The 20330-nt window shown below is 35.2% G+C and overlaps 1 protein-coding gene across 1 annotated transcript; it reads right to left on the bottom strand.

Moving 5' to 3' along the window:
* Positions 1-2824: 2824 nt before the first annotated feature.
* Positions 2825-20219, bottom strand: LOC117316151 (cathepsin B-like). Its single transcript, XM_033870660.1, has 9 exons — positions 20119-20219; positions 16186-16333; positions 15516-15731; positions 14067-14182; positions 10511-10595; positions 9071-9218; positions 6029-6145; positions 5117-5245; positions 2825-4732 (listed from the first exon to the last, which is right to left on the bottom strand). The coding sequence occupies exons 2-9, from the start codon at positions 16330-16332 to the stop codon at positions 4629-4631; spliced, it is 1062 nt and encodes a 353-aa protein (XP_033726551.1). The 5' UTR covers position 16333; positions 20119-20219; the 3' UTR covers positions 2825-4628.
* Positions 20220-20330: the final 111 nt, after the last annotated feature.

Here is a 20330-nt window from a genome sequence, read left to right as displayed (position 1 = left end):
TTTAAACAAACTATATAACCATGCTTCCAGTCAATTATAATGAATCTTAGACTATTTGACCATTTAAAAGAAATTGTTTATAAACACATACCTGTATTAATGTTGTTGAAACTGGACTTGACTTGCCTAGACATCTGTCAATATGTACAAGTATGTTTTCAGGGCCAAAGGAAACTCCGGCTATTCTGACCCCTGTTACTTTAAAAGTGTGTCAAGGTCATCAATTTTAGCTCGTCTTTTCGGAGAAGAGGGTGAGCTTATGTTGTCACTCCGGTGTCGGCGTTAGTTTTTCAAATGTTTAGTTTTTGGTGCAAGTGTTGAAAGGCATAGTAATTTATGGTAATATGGTCCCTGTGGGGGTTAAACTATCCCCTGCCGGAGTTAAAATAATAGAATTTTTGGAGAAAATAAAACAGAATTTTGAATTTTTTTGAAATTAGAATATTTTTGCTTTAAGATTTTGGTGCAAGTGTTGAAATGTATTAATTGTACTAGGGTGCTGATATTTGGCAATAGAGTCCCTATATATGGAGTTAAACTATCCCCTGCCGGAGTTAATTATGAACTAAAAGATTGTTTTGGGAAAAAAACTGATTTTTCAAATATTTGGATTTAAAACATTTTTGTGTTAAGTTTATGTTGTGAGTGTTGAAAGTCATAGTAAAACATGGTATTAGGTTCCCTGTGGGGGTTAAACTATCCCATGCCGAAGTTAAACTGAAAGATTTTTTAGGGGTAAAAAACAGATTTAAAAAAAAAATTGTGAAAGTGTTGAAAGCTATTAACACATCATTTTATAATTGTACTAGAGTGCTATTTGTTAAAAGAGTCCCTCTGGATTTACACTATCCCTTCTTGGAGCGAAACTGAAAAAAAACAATGTGAAAATGCTCACATTAGACAATTTTTATGGTTCCACATTTTTCAAGGGAGAAAACTCTCATTAGGATAATTATCAAAAAAATGAAGAAATAGGTCAAGAAGCAATTATTTAATATATTTATTCCATCTACAACAGCATATCTTGTCTCCTGAATGTTTGTCAAGAAAATTGCATGAACAAGTAAACAATATAAATACATGTATTATTAATGCAATTTGTGAAACCATACCAATTAATATATTTTAATTATTCACTAAGACATTCGCGAGACGAGCTATGCTGTTCTCCAACAGCTATTGTAATAAACACGTGGTAGTTTGTCATCCAATAAAACTACACCTGAATGTATTGGTTATTTTAGGTCGTTTAAAGATTTAAACATATTTGACGTGTGACCCTGAAACGTGACAGTTATTCATAAGAAGCTATTTTAATGTCACAGAAGGACAGAACGGATATCTGGTGCTGTTTAGTTCATTTTTGTCTCTGCTGTATAACACTCTAGTTTGTATTGGTAGGGGCTATAATGTCTTGTTAGAACGATATTCATACCATGCCTACAATGGTTTCTGACGACGACCATCTGTCAGAAATTGTCCATCCGTCATCCAGAGCTACGTTATCGCAGCTAATGTCTAGTGACTCTTTCGTACATTCAGTCCTGTGAACTTGGTAAATCAATTTTTTGAACTTACTCAAGGAAACATTTTTCACATCATGCTACTCAGTATCTCAGGCTATCACTCTCGGAATCTATCAGTTAAAAACTCTCAAAGCTTCTCATACAAGATTGTTGCGCTTTGTTACTAAGCCCAGTTTTCTTAGATGCAGAAAAAAGAACCCCAATCTGCGAATCTCTTAATCTGAATATTTCACCTGATCTACGCTAGAAATATTTTTGACAGATATAGCCGTGACAACATTTTTTTATTTGTATTAAACACGAACGCAGTTTAAAAACACACCATCTTTTTAGGGATTTTCTCTCTTTTAATCCCGATGATCCAACATTTGTAGTTTGGTTTGGTATTGGTTTAGTCCAATAAACACAATTAGGTCATTTTATAGTGTTATCCCAATGTAATTCCATACATGGATACAGTAGTTAGATGAGTCTATCTGGTCACATTGTATTGATATTTGTAAAATTCAGACAGGTACATGTACCATGCAATAGTATATGCACATGTAACCTTTGGCCAGATGAGTAAACAAGAGGCCCATGGGCCTTAACGGTCACTTGAAATATTTCTGTCAATTTGACTCTTTTTGACTCCGTACATCAGCCCTAGGGGTTAGTCGAGGCCAACATTTGCATACCATGAAACTGCCTTCCAAAACTGCTTATTCAAACCAAGTTAATTCCAAAAGAAACCCAACAAATGATAGTCAAAAATGTGATTTCCCTATATAAACCATAGTTAAGTTTACCCCCTCCCCAGGGGCAAACATGAGACTCCAGGGTCGTGAAATTCACAATTTGGTAAAGCACCTTAATACCTTCCATCTATAAAAAGTATTTGATTCTACCTTATTTGGGTCTTGAAAAGATGTTTTTTGAAATTTCAGCTAATTAGACGTCCATCAGCCCCTGGTGGTCAGTCAGGATGAACATGTGCATACCATCAAACAGTCAAATTTTTCGAACTCATCCGAGATCTTGTTGATACATGGCTGCATACAAATTTTTATCAAATTTGGCCGATATTTACTCCAGTCATCGTGTTCACAAGGTCCAATAATAATATTATTACAAAGGGTGATTTTCTAACTTGTCCGAGATCTTATTTATACTGACGCATGACGCACGATGGACGACGACTGACAAAAGACTATATGACAATAGGTCACCATGACTAGAAACATATATAACAATACATGTTTCTGCCATGACCAATGGCAATGGTCAGGTGACCTAAAAAAATAAAAAGACAACATTCATCAAAGAAAATATATGTTTTTAATGGTCGTGAAAATCACATAAAGCAAAACAATGAGACAAAATGATGACACAAAATTATGTAGCACTTTTAATAACTGATAATGTTGATAACACGCATTTTATGAGTACTTCAAAACAATGTGGTTGAATTATTTTTCAGCATTATATGTGTAACCTGTAGGGATTTCTGACCTTCTTATAAATATCAGTATTTTTGTTCTTTCAGAATGAAAAAGTCAGCAAATTATCCTGATTTGATCTAAAATTACATTTTTTAAATGACATGATGTTGACAATAGGTCAATATATTTTTTCTTTTGCATGTGTTCCATAAATACCACACACATAAAACAATGTGTGGGGAAATTTTTGTAGGCAAAATTTACCCCTCATGTAAATCTACACATTCCCAGTCAATATATAATTGATGGAGACTTCTCTGAACTTAAATATTTTAGTCTAGTGTTTGTACAAATTCTCCCGTTTTGTGGTCTACAAATAAACATATCTTTTTTATCTGTCTTGTTGAAAATTTTCCAGTACCTCGTATATACGGTATTGGTTAAAAAAGGCCACATAAAAAAATATTTAGCAGAATATTTGGTTTGGTTTGTTTTGTTTAACGTCCTATTGACAGCCAGGGTCATTTAAGGACGTGCCAGGTTTTGGAGGTGGAGGAAAGCCGGAGTACCCCCAGAAAAACCACCGGCCTACGGTCAGTACCTGGCAACTGCCCCACGTAGGTAGGACTCGCAACCCAGAGGTGGAGGGCTAGTGATAAAGTGTTGGGACACCTTAAACACTCGGCCACCGCAGAATAAGTCTGGAATGAAATAATATACATATTTTAAGCCTGGAATGTGATTGGAACAAAATACCCTTTCACAAAATTTTGGACAAGGTGGGTCTCTAGTGGAACAAGTTTTACTGAATGGACTGTTACCAATGGTCTTTATATTTGTATATATAAATCTGAAGTCAGATCTTCTGTAATGTAAATGTAAGTCAGATCCAAACAAAAAATAAGGAAACGAAAATCTTAACAGTGCTGGTGCAGACAAAATTAAATGGAAAAACATGCTGTAATATATAATATATGTTAAAAATTAAGAATATGTATATAAATCACAATATAACACCTTCAAAGGATTTCAGTATGAAAACTTCATTCACACTTCTGTGTTTGCTAAATTCAGCCATTATTGTGGATAAATATTTTTTGAGTAGCAATTTTTTTTAAATGTATGAACACATACATCAAGCAGACTGACATTTCTATCCTACTTTCAAATTTAGTAAAGTTTATATTTTGTCAAGAATTTTTCATCTTCATGTCAATCAAAGCCTAAATCATATGACATACTGACATGGATTATGGAGTTAATGACGTCCTGTCTCACAGAAATATCTTTGACATGCTAGCATGACCCTCCTTTCAATAAGTTGTTATGTCTAGGAGTCGTCTCCCTTCACTAAGTTGTCATGTATAGGAGTTGTCTCCCTTCCCTAAGCTGTCGGGTCTAAGAGTAGTCTCCCTTCACTAATCTGTCATGTTTAAGAGTCGTCTCCCTTCACTAATCTGTCATGTTTAAGAGTCGTCTCCCTTCACTAAGCAGTCAGGTCTACAAAAATGTAGCAGTAGTCTCCCTTTCACTAAGCTGTCACGTCTAGGAGTTGTCTCCCTTCACTAAACTGTCACGTCTAGGAGTTGTCTCCCTTCACTAAACTGTCACGTCTAGGAGTTGTCTCCCTTCACTAAACTGTCACGTCTAGGAGTAGTCTCCCTTCACCAAGCTGGCACGTCTAATAGTAGCCTCCCTTCACTCCTTGTTTGACTTTAGGAAGACCTGCTGAAATTTGGGATTCAATACCACACTCATCTGTTCCTCTCTTGATTTTGAAGTATCCTATCAAACCAAAAAGATAATTTAATGATAGGCAGTATTAAATAGTCAAATTTAATTATAAGATTTGAAATACTGATGACATATGTAAATTATCAGTTTTGTTCACAAGAATTGAAAATTATTTTATGTCATGGTTGCCCTCATTTTCAGTGTTAAAATTCATATATTAACTAAATCTGTCTGAGGTTCATCAGATATCTTGTTCACACTGTACATAAACTTTACACAGATGCATAAACACCAGTATGGACCCACCAAGTAATTACTATACACCCTAATCTGGTAAATCGGGAGGGAGATAAAGCAGTTCCCATTCAAAATTGTTTTTCATGAGATCGATGGAGCTGACAGGTTATCAATGATAACACTACAAGCCATACATACCATTGTCTCCCCAATCGGAGTTCCAGGAGTTAGCCACGAGCCAGTAGTCCACACCTCCTTCTACACCCCAGCCGAGGATCCTGATGGCGTGACCTCCCAGTTCAGATCCAGTCTTGTGCTGATATACCCCTATTAATATTATACATAATATATCAATGGAACTGATTATGAAAGATATCCTGTTTAATGCAAAAGTGACAAAACATTCTTGACACAAATGTATTAAGTTCTGAGAATTACGGTATATATCCACAAATATACCCCTTCTTTACTTTTGCAGAGTCATAAATTTTAAAATAGTAAGCATAAATTGGATCACAAGCAAGCTGTCTCCAAACTTTTATACTCCACTTTACACTAGGGGAGGGGACTTTTTGAGGATAATTATGGTACTAAACTTTTACATTAGGGGAGGGGGCTTATTTGAGGATAAATATGAAACTAAACTTTTACACTAGGGTAGGGGGCTTATTTGAGGGTAAATATGGTTTATAACTTTTACACAAAGGGAGGGAGCTTATTTGAGGATAAATATGGTATTAAAAGTATGTGGTATTTAATTTTTACACTAGGGAAGAGGGTATATTTGGTGGCCATCTTTGATTCTGGACCAATCCCAAAGTCAGGATAATCTCCAGATCATTTCAGGCAAGTTTGAGCTGAATCCCACTAATTGAACTTGAGAAGAAGTTTACAAAAAGCACACGGACATCACATGGTGGACGATGATGGACAAAACACGATGGCAACAGGTCATCCTGTCCCTTTGGGAACCAGTCATCTCACTCCCAATATGTTGAGTGCTAAGCAGGAGTAGAAACTATCATTTGTAAGGCCTCTGTTATGTCTCAACTACAGCTTGTTAGCAGGGTAGTGTATCTGTGTTATGGTGCTTACAATGTGGTTACTCACCGCTCTTGTATGTAGGGAAGTCTGCATACACAGTAAAAGCTCCCTCTACAGGCCCGTTGGTAATAATCTCTGTCTGGATGTCAGATACATCACCGGATACAGAATACGAACTGTTTCCTGAAATAATGAAAGCAAAATGAGCGAGGGCTCACACCGATAAATCTGTCCTTGATTCATTAGATACATACCAGCTGTGAACGGGGTGAAAGGCAGCCATTGACACTTACTTGACCAATAATCACAAACTCTAATCAGGTCTAAAATTTAATGCTATGATATTACGGTGTGAAATGAACTAATTCTGTCAAAGGGTTCATGAGATATATTGTGTACACAATTGTGAATCTTGACCTCTTTTACCTATTCCAATGACCTAAATCTAATGAGGTTTAAAGGCACAATTCAGGCAAGTTTGTTGATTTTTTTCATCATTTTACAAATTATTTCATGGTATACTTCAGTACCCTTTTTAAATGCTGTTATGTAATATGCATAAAGCTGTGAAACTTTTTGTGTTACATAAGAAAAATAAAAAAATAATTTCATATCATCAGAATCTGAATGTATACTTATTGCATTTTTTTACGTTATACAACTTTTTGTTGTTTGCATATACAATATGATTAATATCCAAAATAAATATAAATATTCCTTATCACTTTTAAAATTAGTTGGTTGCTTTAAAATTGAGTAAAAATGTTGATATTCATGTCGCGCACAAATCTCCCTTATTTCAGGCAAAACTCCCTTAAAATAATCATCAATCTCCCTTATTGGTCTCCTGCCAGTATGGCATGTACGACCTTATAAACTACACTGGCCATATATTGATACAAGTTTATGTTTTCAATGCGTCTTTTTAATTACAGTGTAATTTTAAGGTGGATCGTAATCGTTTAACCATACGATTTAAATGCAAATGAGCAAGCCGTCTCTATACACTTTGACTTGTATACATATTTGCAAATGCAGCCCTGTCTAATGACTGAAATTTGTAAACATTATAAGAAGTTAGCAGATATTTTAACTAGGTACCAGATCCCATACCAAACGGAAACAGTGAATGAATGAATGAAAAAAATGGAGAATTAATGTTAGGACAGCAAAATAACAGATGTGACCTTTTCAAACGATTACGACAACAATGAAGAATTTGTGAACGAGTTTGCCGAGACTTGGCCTAGATCTAGATTTACCTACTGAATAATGTTGAGGCATGATATTTTTGTTCTGTACAACTTCTATTATCATAATTTCATTTGTACTTGTTATCAGTATTGTTCTTATTACATCATGGATGAAATAAATCACCTAGGTAGGTGTTAGCGTTTGTTTCCATTCGTACACAAATGTAACTATTGGAAAGAAATCCACTCGGTAATACAATCTACCTGCAATTCTTACGGGGCCCCTAAGGGTAATTAACTAGGGATTACTCTGTACATATTAAAATTCTTGCGCTGTTTTACTTCTATGAAGCCATAGAAAGAAAATATATAATAATTAGCGCTGTGGATGAAGAAGAAAAACATCACTTGGAAAGCCTACGGGAAAACATTCTATGGGTTCATAAAGTAAAGCAGTGCAAGAATTTTTCAAGATTTCTCAATTATTTGTACATTTCAATTTTTACAAAACGTGTGTCCAGTGGTTTGCATAATCTCTGTAAATAAACAAAAAAAAAACTGTCATGGGTTGTAAAAAAGAAGAAAAAAAAAATCAGTAAAAACATGATTCATACAGTAGAGGGTTTGAAAAAAGATTTTTTTTTTGTCCACAATTTCCTTGGGCTTTGCTATGTATATTGTAACCTGACTGCACATGCCCAAAGTAATGAGCTTTAAGTCTAAAAACATTTTCTATGGTGGCAAAAAGGGAGGTTGGGGTTGCATTAGGTTCAGTTCAGAATTAGGTAAATAAATGGTAACATTCCCTAGCAGAGTTTTGTTTTTAAGGGCAGCACTCTCATTTTTAAACCTAATTATCTTTCCCTTGATCAAAAGCAATATGCATACCTTTCTTCAATTTCACAGACTATATGTAATTCCAAAAATGTGTCAAATTGTGTAACATCCAATTTCTGTGTAGTAACATAATTAAATATTTAACATAAATGTACTCATAAAAATACTAGCCTTCATACTATATTTTATTTAGTATTAGACTGGAGCTAAAATTTGTATGTGTATCAATGCATTGAACTGCTTTCATTTGGAAGTTATGGGCTGATGAATGCCAACTGGACAAAGGCAAATTCAACATGAAGCGCTAGTGCTTATTTTACATTTGACAACGAATTTGAAAGACTATATCCAGGAATTTTACTCTGATAATGAATGAACAAATTACTTTCGTCAAAGACGGAACAGCCTTTCAACAGCCATCTTTCGTTATCGCCGGCGTGACAATTATGACGTCATTATAATAATGACATCATAAAGATTTGGAAGTTATGGACTCATAACTTCCAAGTAAGCTTGGTAAAGCTATATAGTGCGGCTGCAGTGTAAATGTAAATATTAATTTAAGAACACACAATTTCATGTGGATCAGCAATATTAATAAATGTTCGAGAATGAGTCACCTAGAGGGGGCATCAGCCGTACTCAATTTATTTTTACAAGAGTAACTATAAGTTTCAAATAGCTGCTTATTAGTTAAATGGTATCAATTATATTAACAATATTTTATATACAATGCTAATCCAGCCAGAGACCTATTATAATACTGTATTGGTATATAGTTCCAGCATGCACACTATGTATAAACACGAAGTTACAAATAGTCCACGAGTTGATAATTTTTACAGCACACCAATAACATGTGTAAAAGGAATGTTCTACATATGATCACAGCGAAGAGTCACACATTTCAAAACTCACGAATTTGCACAATCCTCTTCACCGGACTCAACACAATAAAGCCATAGCCAATAATACTAATCTTAATATAGATATGAAATGTACATGGTACTATTTTAGTGTATAATAATATAGACTGTAAAGTTATATTTTTTTACAGAAAATATAGTGTTACTCGTACCATAATGCTTGTCGCTGTTGTAGGACACTTGGTAGTTTGATTCACATTTCTCGTTACACTTCGGTGTTGGTTTAATATCTTTGTTGCATGGCAAAAGTTTGCCTGGTACATGGTGTTCACATGGCTCAATAGAATATGGACGACAACCCTGGGAACAAAATACAGTAAATGTGTAATGTATTTATCTCGGATTTTGATAGAAATGGGCCCGAATACAAATTTGAATCCTAGGAAACTTAAAATCTTACACAACAATAAGGATTGCTCCTAAAAGAATTTCAATGGAAAACATTATCATCCTGTCACTTTTAGAACCCTGCAAAACTCCTTCGATGGAAAGAGGGATTAAAGATGGATGAAAGGATGGGATTGGATGGGATGGGATGGGATGGATAAACTACAATTAGTTCAATCATAATTCAGGGGAATGCTTCCAGTGTGAAAAACACTATAGTAAGATTACCACTAAGTAAGATTACCACTAAAGTCAGATTACCACTAAAGTCAGATTACCAGATTACCACTAAAGTCAGATTACCACTAAAGTCAGATTACCACTAAAGTATACATTACAGTAAAGGTTTTCCCCAAATTAATTTTTGAAATCTTTGACTCCTATATATGTACAATACAATAGTAACAGCCATTACAATAGAAAGTTTTGACCTTTGATCCACTGGCTACGACCTACTTAGATAAATATGTACCTGGAAATGATACCTGATATTTCTATTGTCATAACATGAAGACCTATGAAATGTTGGTATAAAATGTAGTAACACTTTTTAATGAACTGCTACTTCAAACAGGAATCAGACTTGTAGGTAAAGCTAGGTAACAACTATGACCTACTGATGTCTTACCTCTATGGCATTGACCTTTTACCTACTGATGTCTTACCTATGACATGGACCTTTGACCTACATGTACTGATGTCTTACCTATATGACATTGACCTTTGACCTACTGATGTCTTACCTCTATGGCATTGACCTTTGACCTACTGATGTCTTACCTATATGGCATGGACCTTTGACCTACTGATGTCTTACCTATGACATTGACCTTTGACCTACTGATGTCTTATCTATATGACATTGACCTTTGACCTACTGATGTCATCTATAGATATGGCATTGACCTTTGACCTACTGATGTCTTATCTATAGATATGGCATTGACCTTTGACCTACTGATGTCTTACCTATAGATATGACGTTGACCTTATAAATCTAGACATTTTTTGAGATACACAATCTACACAGTAGTCACAAAACATAAACTTTTAAAGTAGTCTTTCTCCTCTGCAATAAGGTTTTTGCAGTTCAGCAAAAGGCTTAGCCCCAGTTTGGGATTTCTCCGTCATCAAGTCTGTGAAATGTATCCTACATGTTTGAAATTAAGTATAAAGTGACCTTTAATAACATTATGTTCACTCACCTGGTGAGAGCCATACTGACCGCCGGACACCACTCCCACTCTCTTGAAGTAAGACCAAGCCGCTCCAAGAAACCCTCCATCACATCTGTCAACAATCATAGAGCTTTATTACAACTACTCTACATCTTTATAGAGTAATAAAAGGCCTAAAAGGCCACTATCACCAACATGTACAATTGGAAAATAACCACAAAATACTCTTATTTATCATATTATTATGATTTCCTCATTTTGAGGTCAGGATTCTGTCTTAAATACTCCCAAGGATGCTTCTCAGTAGATCTATGTGAGGTGCTCTATATGTAACAGAGCTGTTCTGACCCTGGGACTAAGTCCCAAGCTTTAGGAGAATATAAAACGTGAACCATATTTCAAGGTACAACTCAAGAACCATGTCCTGCCTCAATACTTTTAAGTTGGTAATAAAAATCATAAAATTTGTTTATTTTACAGCAATTAAGCAGTTACTGATACATGTATGTGTCACTGCTTTGGGTCATTGTTTGAATAAGCATTTCTCAATTGCTTGAATTTACACATATATTTCAAGGTGATAATTTATATACTGATCATAATAAATAAAAGCCAAAAATCACTTTTTTCTTAATATCACTTACCATATGGTATCTAGATGTGTATTTATAAAATATTTAATTCTTTATCCTGTTAGACTAATAACACATGTACAATATAGGGTTCTTTATGATGAAAATCACTGCAAAAAACCCCAATTTTATGTCATTAAAATGTCGCCACCCTAAATCTCCCACTTTAAACAATCCCTTTGTGGGAGATCTCCAACTTTGGCATCTCAAGAGGGTGGCAATCCTGCATCTATACAGCAGTGTACACAGGACACAGGGACAGGCAACCCTGCATCTATACAGCAGTGTACACAGGACACAGGGACAGGCAACCCTGCATCTATACAGCAGTGTACACAGGACACAGGGACAGGCAATCCTGCATCTATACAGCAGTGTACACAGGACACAGGGACAGGCAATCCTGCATCTATACAGCAGTGTACACAGGACACAGGGACGGGCAACCCTGCATCTATACAGCAGTGTGCACAGGACACAGGGACGGGCAACCCTGCATCTATACAGCAGTGTGCACAGGACACAGGGACAGTCTTCTGAAGTTATGAACATTTAAGTAAATACTTTCCTCTTTTCTAGTCCATCAGCTTAATATCTAGGTACAGAGTGGCTATCTTATCTTATTCACTGCTATCTCAAAGGGACTGCAATTAAATATGTTGGGCCAGAATGATACTCTGTCCCTTCATATAGCAGAGGTTGTGCTGGGAGTAGAATGAGGTGTCCTTTACTATATGTATGGTAGATACACATGGTTCCCTTGACCTCTTACAATCAAGGTGGCATGGAATTTCACAAGGCTAAACCAGGACCCATTCATTCTTTGATTCTACAAATTTGGGTATTCAGAAGATTTTTGAAATTCCAGCCAATTTTATCCAGAAAATGTTATCGATCTGAAGCTTTTCCTTTATGTTTCTCTTCACTTCTGTTCTTCGACTAGTCATTTGATTACTGTGACCTTGAACTTTGATGGTCAAGGTCAACTATTTGCAAACGTTTTGCAGCCAGCAATGGCAAGAGCCATATCTGTGTAATTTTTGATGACTTGACCTTGAAACATTGCACACACCTTCATAAGAGCAGGTTTTTTTTTTTTTTTTTTTTTTAAATGTGATCCAAATAAACCATTGTGAAAGAATTTTAGATTTGTTCATCATTTGGTCCTGTGACCTTAAATGAAGGTTAAGGTCAAAGAAAAGCAAAGCATTTGTAGCTAACCACATGTTATCAATTTGCCAAAAATCAAGCCTGATCATGTGTATAGATAAAGGAGCAGAAACCTTTTATGTGCAATTTTGGGTGATTTTTGAATTTTGGTAGGAAAACTTTGCTTGTTTTTTTTTAAGTGACATATTTTATTTTTCATCTGATAATCATAAAACTTGCACATTCTGTTTCAGTGGATCATATTCCCTAATATGGGATGAAAAAGATACTCAATTTGACATTTTGTTTTTTACCTACTTTTGACCCCATAGCAAGGCCTTAAATTGGACTCTGATGACATGTGATTGAGAAAAGTTAGTCCTGAAAAATCTGTAACCAATTTCCAATGAAAATGTTAGTTTCCTTAATAAACTATAATTTAATTTTGTATGAAACACGCATTTTCATTGGCTGAAATAATTTTGTTATACCTCCATAACAAAATTTTTGACGTTGCGCAATGTAACGTCATTTTTGATTGGCTGATGACGTTGCGTAATAATTTATCACAGAAAAGAGTTCGTCAAAGAAAGTGAAATATCTTGGTGTGTATAAGACGAAATTAAATTATAAGAATTAACATTAATTATTTTTTCTGTTATACAGTCATAACATAAAAAAACTGGAGTGTACTCTCTTCATAAACCGCTTCGCGGTTTATTTAGAGTACACTCCAGTTTTTTCTGTTATGACTGTATAACAGAAAAAATAATTGATGTTAATCCTTAAATAATACAATTTAGCTCCTCCCCAGGGGGGAATGAGAAACCCCAGGGACCATCAAATTTACAATTTTGATAAAGCATCTTAAGAACTTTCCATCCATGAAGAGTATTTCATTCTGCCACTATCTGGGTCTTGAGAAGAAGATTTTTGAAATATCAGTCAATTTGTCCTCTTTTTGCCACACCCCTCAGGCCTATGTATGGTAGGGACCATATAATTTAAAATTTTGGTAGATCATCAGCAAAGAAAGGTTTCTGCAAAATTTCATCAAAAATAATTCAGGATTTTTTTTAGAAGAAGTCAAAAATGTGAAAATAATAACTAACGATGAATGACGACTGACATAGCCGGGTTGGAAAAAGTGGCTGAGTTTTGCTCAGCTTACCTAAAAACGGACAACCCTTTTTTTTCATTCCATGATGGTGTAGCTAGGGACTGATTTGTGTGTTATGAAACTAGAACGGGTTATCCAGATACTACTAACCACAACACCAATACATCCCGTACACAACATTCTGCATGACCATCTCCTACCAGGTGACCTGTGGTGGCTGACCAGGTGTTAAACTCAACCTAACTAACCACAACACCAATACATCCCGTACACAACATTCTGCATGACCATCTCCCACCAGGTGACCTGTGGTGGCCGACCAGGTGTTAAACTCAACCTAACTAACCACAACACCAATACATCCCGTACACAACATTCTGCATGACCATCTCCCACCAGGTGACCTGTGGTGGCTGACCAGGTGTTAAACTCAACCTAACGATACAGCAGCGTACAATTTGTACCTATATTTATATCCGTGTTCTCACCTGTTCTCATCTCTGTTATCACCTGTATTCTCTCACCTGTATTCTCTCACCTGTATTCTCACCTGTGTTCTCATCATGTCACAGATCCAGTACAGTGTACAAGGGTTTACTTGAAACCATAAAGAAATTCATGACTTTTTCTACTACTGTTATTGGCCTTGACCTTTGACCTAGTGATACTTGCAAATACATACCCCATACCACAGGTATAACAACAGGAGAGCAGATCCTCAGCGGAGATGTGAGCATTTTCCGTGCCATTAGAATGGATACAAATTCGGTCTGAAAAGGCTTCCACAGCTCCGAAGGCCTGAAACGTAAACACTTGATCTTTGAAGAATTATGTCTCATCCCAAGTTTAACTCGCAGTAAGTATGAGATATCAATTGAGTGAGTTGACGAACAGATGACAGAATACAGTACAGACTTTCAGACCAAGTGAGCTGAAAATACTGAAGGAGCTTTTACTTATACTCAAAATCCATCAAAATATGAAGTTATACCAACTTAAATTAATCAATCTTGCTGGTCCAGTTGAAAGAAGGCAAAGGATCTTACTGTAGAAATAAACCGGAGTCCTACAAGATGACCCTGTTATTGGACAGGTGACCCATCTACCTTTTCATGTCTGACCCAGGAATCGAGCCCTGATGGCCTAGGCAAAAGGCTAGTGTGATTCCACTATGCCATCTGACCATCCCCCACTTTACCACCCCCACCTGACCCTGACCCTGACCCCCCCCCCCCCCCAAATGTCAAATGTTAATGAGACAATAGGATTTTGTCTCTGAATTCTAAGGTTACATGTAATAGAATTTTACCATAAATTTTCATGTGTTTTACAACCAGTTCATTGGTGATTTTTAGATTTTTCCCTTTGAACATTTTACTGAAGTTTGATGTCCTTCTAATGTGATGTTGACTCAAAACGTTGATGGCTCACCATAACACAATACAATCATGGGTACTTTAATTTCAGTTTCCAAAAATGCTGCTATATGGCTGCTTTCGCTTTTTATTCAGTACAATTTCAAAACTGCGGCTACATTCACTACAGAGATGTATTTCCAAATTGGGTTATTTCTGACTACCCCTCTAAGATCAATTGAAGGGCAGGTCTAAAACACAGACCTTGAATGGTACTACTTTAAAAAACATAAAATTTGAGAGTTTAACTAGATCAAATTGACATAAATAATTACAATTATAACATATCATCATGATATATACCTTTAAAGTACTTTTTTCAATGTGGCAACTTGTTCTTAGAATTATTTCCATTTTAAGTACATTGTGTCGTTCTTGTATTCAGACTTATCCCTGATTGTGATACCAAAGACGCTTTCATGATAACAAATTTATGCTTAATGTAGACAGCAGATTCAATGAAAGATCTTGATGTAGCATTTTTGTACAGAAAAAAAACTATTGTCAACAATTGATATAGTTGAGCAAGATATTGTGATGGTTATTGACTTGAAAATACGCTATCAATGTATTGCTATCAAGAACACAACTATCGCAATATGTTAAAGCTTATCGTTCACCACTACCTTACAATCTAACCCTTACTTGCTTTCTAATACATAGTCTCAATAAAATATTTGGTTTTGTTTGAAATCAGAGTTACAAAACTTGCTTACCCAGCATGATCCACAGTCTCCTTGGTCTCGGATTTCATGGATGGTAGGACAACCAGACCATTCCTTGCGTGCATCAAAACTCTCCGGCAAACTGACAGCCTTCAGAGGTGGTCTCTGGGGTAGTTTTAAATGTTTGGGTGTCTCCAACGCACCACAGAGTTTTTTAACATAGGCAAGACGCTCATGTTTTTCAATACGGAGGAAATTGTCTCCTGCCTAGAAATGTGAAGTTGGAAGTAGATGAAGATCATTTATGTGAGGAAATATTAATGTATAGCCAGTCATCCCAGGGACCTGCTGGCAAACTACCATGAATCCTGGTATTCGGGAAATCCCGAATGAGGAAGTTTTTTTAACCAATCAAACGCAAAGTTCACATTAGTCAAAGAATAAGAATATTGCAGGACAATGATACTATATTTATTATTCATAATTTTACTGTCTAGTTAAGAGTTGACTGATTACTAGCTGTTCCGACTAATTAATATATATAATCAAGTTTGTTAAGTATTATTTGTTTGACGTGTTTGACCAACTAGTCAAGTAAAACAATCTGTTATAAGGTTTCGTCACTATATTGTTTACTTGGATAATGTATAACAGAACAGTAAACCTTCTCATAAAACTTCTCAGTCCGTTCAGGATCTACAAAGCAGTCATGGAAGTTTACCTGCCAGGTAGTGTTGACAAAGTTCACTTTGTTAATGAGCATATCCCATTCTCGCTCCAGGTATTCCCGGGATCCAGGTCGGACAGGATGAAGACGTTCCGCTATTCCGATCGTTAACATAACACACAGAATCACTAGAGTCTCCATACTGTAAGAAGAAAAGATCACACATAATTACAGAGTATACTGTTTAAATTGGTCACAGATCTAGATTACTAAGGGGGCCGCAGTGGCCGCAGTGGCCGAGTGGTTAAGATGTCTCGACACTTAAACACTAGCCCTTCACCTCTTGAGTTGCGAGTTCGAAACCTACGTTGCGCAGTTACCAGGTACTGCAGTAGGCCGGTGGTGGTTTTTCTCCGGGTACTCCGTCTTTCCTCCACCTCCAAAACCTGGCACATCCTTAAATAACCCTGGCTGTTAATAGAACGTTAAACAAAAACAAACAAACAAACAAACAAACAAAGGTTACTAAAGCATTGAAATGTGTCTACCTAACAATGAAATGTGTTACCTTTACTATAACAATGAAATGTGTGTACAATGTACCTTTACTATAACAATGAAATGTGTGTACCTTTACTATAACAATGAAATGTGTTTACCTTTACTATAACAATGAAATGTGTGTACCTTTACTATAACAATGAAATGTGTTTACCTTTACTATAACAATGAAATGTGTCTACCTTTACTATAACAATAAAATGTGTTACCTTTACTATAACAATGAAATGTGTTACCTTTACTATAACAATAAAATGTGTCTACCTTTACTATAACAATGAAATGTGTTTACCTTTACTATAACAATGAAATCTGTTTAGTAGTAACTTTACCTTTACTATAACAATCAAATGTGTCTACCTTTACTATAACAATGAAATGTGTTACCTTTACTATAACAATGAAATCTGTTTACCTTTACTATAACAATAAAATGTGTTACCTTTACTATAACAATGAAATCTGTTTACCTTTACTATAACAATGAAATGTGTCTACCTTTACTATAACAATGAAATGTGTCTACCTTTACTATAACAATGAAATGTGTTTACCTTTACTATAACAATGAAATCTGTTTACCTTTATATACAATAACAATGAAATGTGTGTACCTTTACTATAACAATGAAATCTGTTTACCTTTATATTTACTATAACAATGAAATCTGTTTACTTTTATATTTACTATAACAATGAAATCTGTTTACCTTTACTATAACAATGAAATGTGTTACCTTTACTATAACAATGAAATGTGTGTACCTTTACTATAACAATGAAATCTGTTTACCTTTACTATAACAATGAAATGTGTCTACCTTTACTATAACAATGAAATGTGTCTACCTTTACTATAACAATGAAATGTGTCTACCTTTACTATAACAATGAAATGTGTCTACCTTTACTATAACAATGAAATCTGTCTACCTTTACTATAATAATGAAATGTGTTACCTTTACTATAACAATGAAATGTGTCTACCTTTACTATAACAATGAAATCTGTTACCTTTACTATAACAATGAAATGTGTTACCTTTACTATAACAATGAAATGTGTTACCTTTACTATAACAATGAAATCTGTCTACCTTTACTATAACAATGAAATCTGTTTACCTTTACTATAACAATGAAATCTGTCTACCTTTACTATAACAATGAAATCTGTTTACCTTTACAAAGTCTATACTGTATTCCATCTTATAAACACACCTATACCTATTTTCAGGAAAAGACGATGTGTTTAATTCGCTAATTGAAACATGATAAAGACCTCATCTCACTGAGCATCTACTAATATAATCTTCAGTCCTTTTACCCAAGACTCTGGGTTAGTTTCACTACATAGGTATGTAAATGATTTTTTCCTACTCAGACTTCACATGCAAACTTCTCCCTGTACATGTACATGGTTTTACTTGCAAATTTCTGATTTTTTTACATTCATGGTCAGTGACAGTTCTAGTATTTGCAATAAATAAGTGTACACTTATTTATTGCATATACACTGTACTAGAGAGCTGTCCCTGACCATGAATGTGAAGAGTCAGAAATTTGCAAGTAAAAATAAATAATATCAAATAAAGAATTCTGCAGACTTTATCATATTGGGTTCTATGAACCCATTGTACTGAGCATATATATCTTTGGAGCCAAGTAATGATATAATTACATTTCACAGTGAAATAATAGGAAATATATAAGATCTTAAATGAACTTTCATTTCACATGAGATTTTATGAAACAAGTCTAGAAGTTTCATTTCTGCGAGCCTTTCTAAGGGAGCAAAATCAAAACTCTTGAGACGAGCTTCGAGAAATCTTTCGATATATATACTGCATGTATTTTATTGAAAACTGCACTGCTTTCTTTTATCATAAATATGTTTGAGCAGTTTTCATTTTTGATAAATTTCTTGGCTTTTATACCTGCCAAAAAAACAGGTGAAAAATTAGTTGAAAACAGCAAAAAAAACCCCCAAAAAACAGATATTGTTCAATTCAAAAAAATACCAGAGACCAAAATTTTGATGTTTTATATAGGGCACACTCAATTGTATAATACAAAGGGAGAAAAAAAAGTCTTGGAAAATCGAGACTGTCACGATTTCAGGGGTAGTTCCTACTCCAACAATGTTAGTAGAGGTTTTAGACGGCGAGATACTTTTGACAGGCGCCGTGTAACCTCTAACTGCCCATAGCTGATTTTCCCGATGACGATGACATTTTCAAAGTTTGTATATGAAAAAACATAGCGTGTGATCAACTTACATTTAAATGATCAACAGGGTCCAATATATATTTCTTTCCATAATCCCATGATTAAATGAGAATAGTTTCGTAGCAAACACACAAATTATGAAGTTTTCATCTTCCGAAGCGAAGCAGAGATCAAGCAGACAGTACTGCTGGTAGTGAAAGTAAAAATACCATGTGATTTGCCGGTTAATACAAAAATGGATTAGAACCGATGTCCTATGTCCTTTAGGCAGTCATTTTTAAAAACGACTAGAAAAGTGCTACAACGACATGGGCATGTATTTTGTGTGTTCTATACCGGATTCTACTACCTGGTATATACTTGTGTCTGTGACATACATATGGGATATATATTGCATACATGATGCATAGACATCGTTGTAATGACCTGTCAACCACTTAAGTGTTTTTTTCAAGCATATTTCGTTGCGCCTGGATTTCGGGCGGAAACTGCATCAAAGAATTAGTGCTTCGGAAATAAGAGGTCGCAGTCGGCAAAATAATATCCGATAGAAAAAGAGCCGACTAGCGGCCTCTTATGTTATAGGAGTAGGGTAGCGATCCCTGAACCTCATCACTGTAAACATAGAGGCAAACACAAGCAGCCTCCCAAAACACGCACGCATGCATCTTGCACACTAGGGAGGCCATCCTTAAATGGCCACAGATGTTAATAGGACAACATTCTTCTTCTTTAAAGTTACCCCGACATACATTTTGATGATTATAGCGATAGAGAATAATCCGAAGCGGATCATAGTGCACATATAGATTGTTATTATATATTTATTAGTTCGATATCAAAACGAGGTAATCTTTTTTATTTGTTATGTCAGATAATTATGATGTGTGTTGCTTTAGTTTTAAATTAAGGACAATGTGGTGTTTTATGCTCAACAATAAAATTTAAAAAAACAAAAACAAAAAATATGCTGCTTACAGCTGACAGTTTACAAGTGACATCTTATCACTTTATCAAAATAAACCCCTAGAAGTTAGTAGGAACCTAACAATGGCTGACATGTACCCCAGTGTCGGTCCCGGATGTAAAACGAAACTAACACCATATCTTTGAACTTATTTAGTTATCGTCGTGATCGTTTGTCAATATTTGTTTGTAACTTGATAACGTGCATTATGTTTATCTGTTATAACTCACCTATTGAGTTTTTATCAACAGCCTTGATAATTTGTCTCCTCTGTTTGCAGTTTGTACTCTTCTGTTTGCAGTTTGTACTCACAGTCACGAGACTCTAATCATCACGTGACAATCATGTGACTTCGAATTGTGATTATTTATCACGCTTCCGGAACCGGTTTCAGGGCTCACACAACTAAATTTTTTACAATATGTTATTACTAGTGACTCCA

This window comes from Pecten maximus, chromosome 18 (genome assembly GCF_902652985.1).
Source record: "Pecten maximus chromosome 18, xPecMax1.1, whole genome shotgun sequence".
NCBI lineage: Eukaryota > Metazoa > Mollusca > Bivalvia > Pectinida > Pectinidae > Pecten > Pecten maximus.
Note: the sequence above shows the minus strand (reverse complement) of the source record. Positions and strands in the feature narration are given on the sequence as shown.

What these genes read in the sequence shown, in the direction of transcription:
- LOC117316151 (XM_033870660.1), bottom strand. Translation starts at nt 16,332, where the DNA reads ATGGAGACTCTAGTGATTCTGTGTGTTATGTTAACGATCGGAATAGCG. An exon ending in GAGACTGTGGATCATGCTGG is followed by an intron (nt 14,183 to 15,515) that starts GTAAGCAAGTTT and finishes TTTACGTTTCAG; the next exon opens with GCCTTCGGAGCTGTGGAAGC. An exon ending in GTCAGTATGGCTCTCACCAG is followed by an intron (nt 9,219 to 10,510) that starts GTGAGTGAACAT and finishes TTTTGTTCCCAG; the next exon opens with GGTTGTCGTCCATATTCTAT.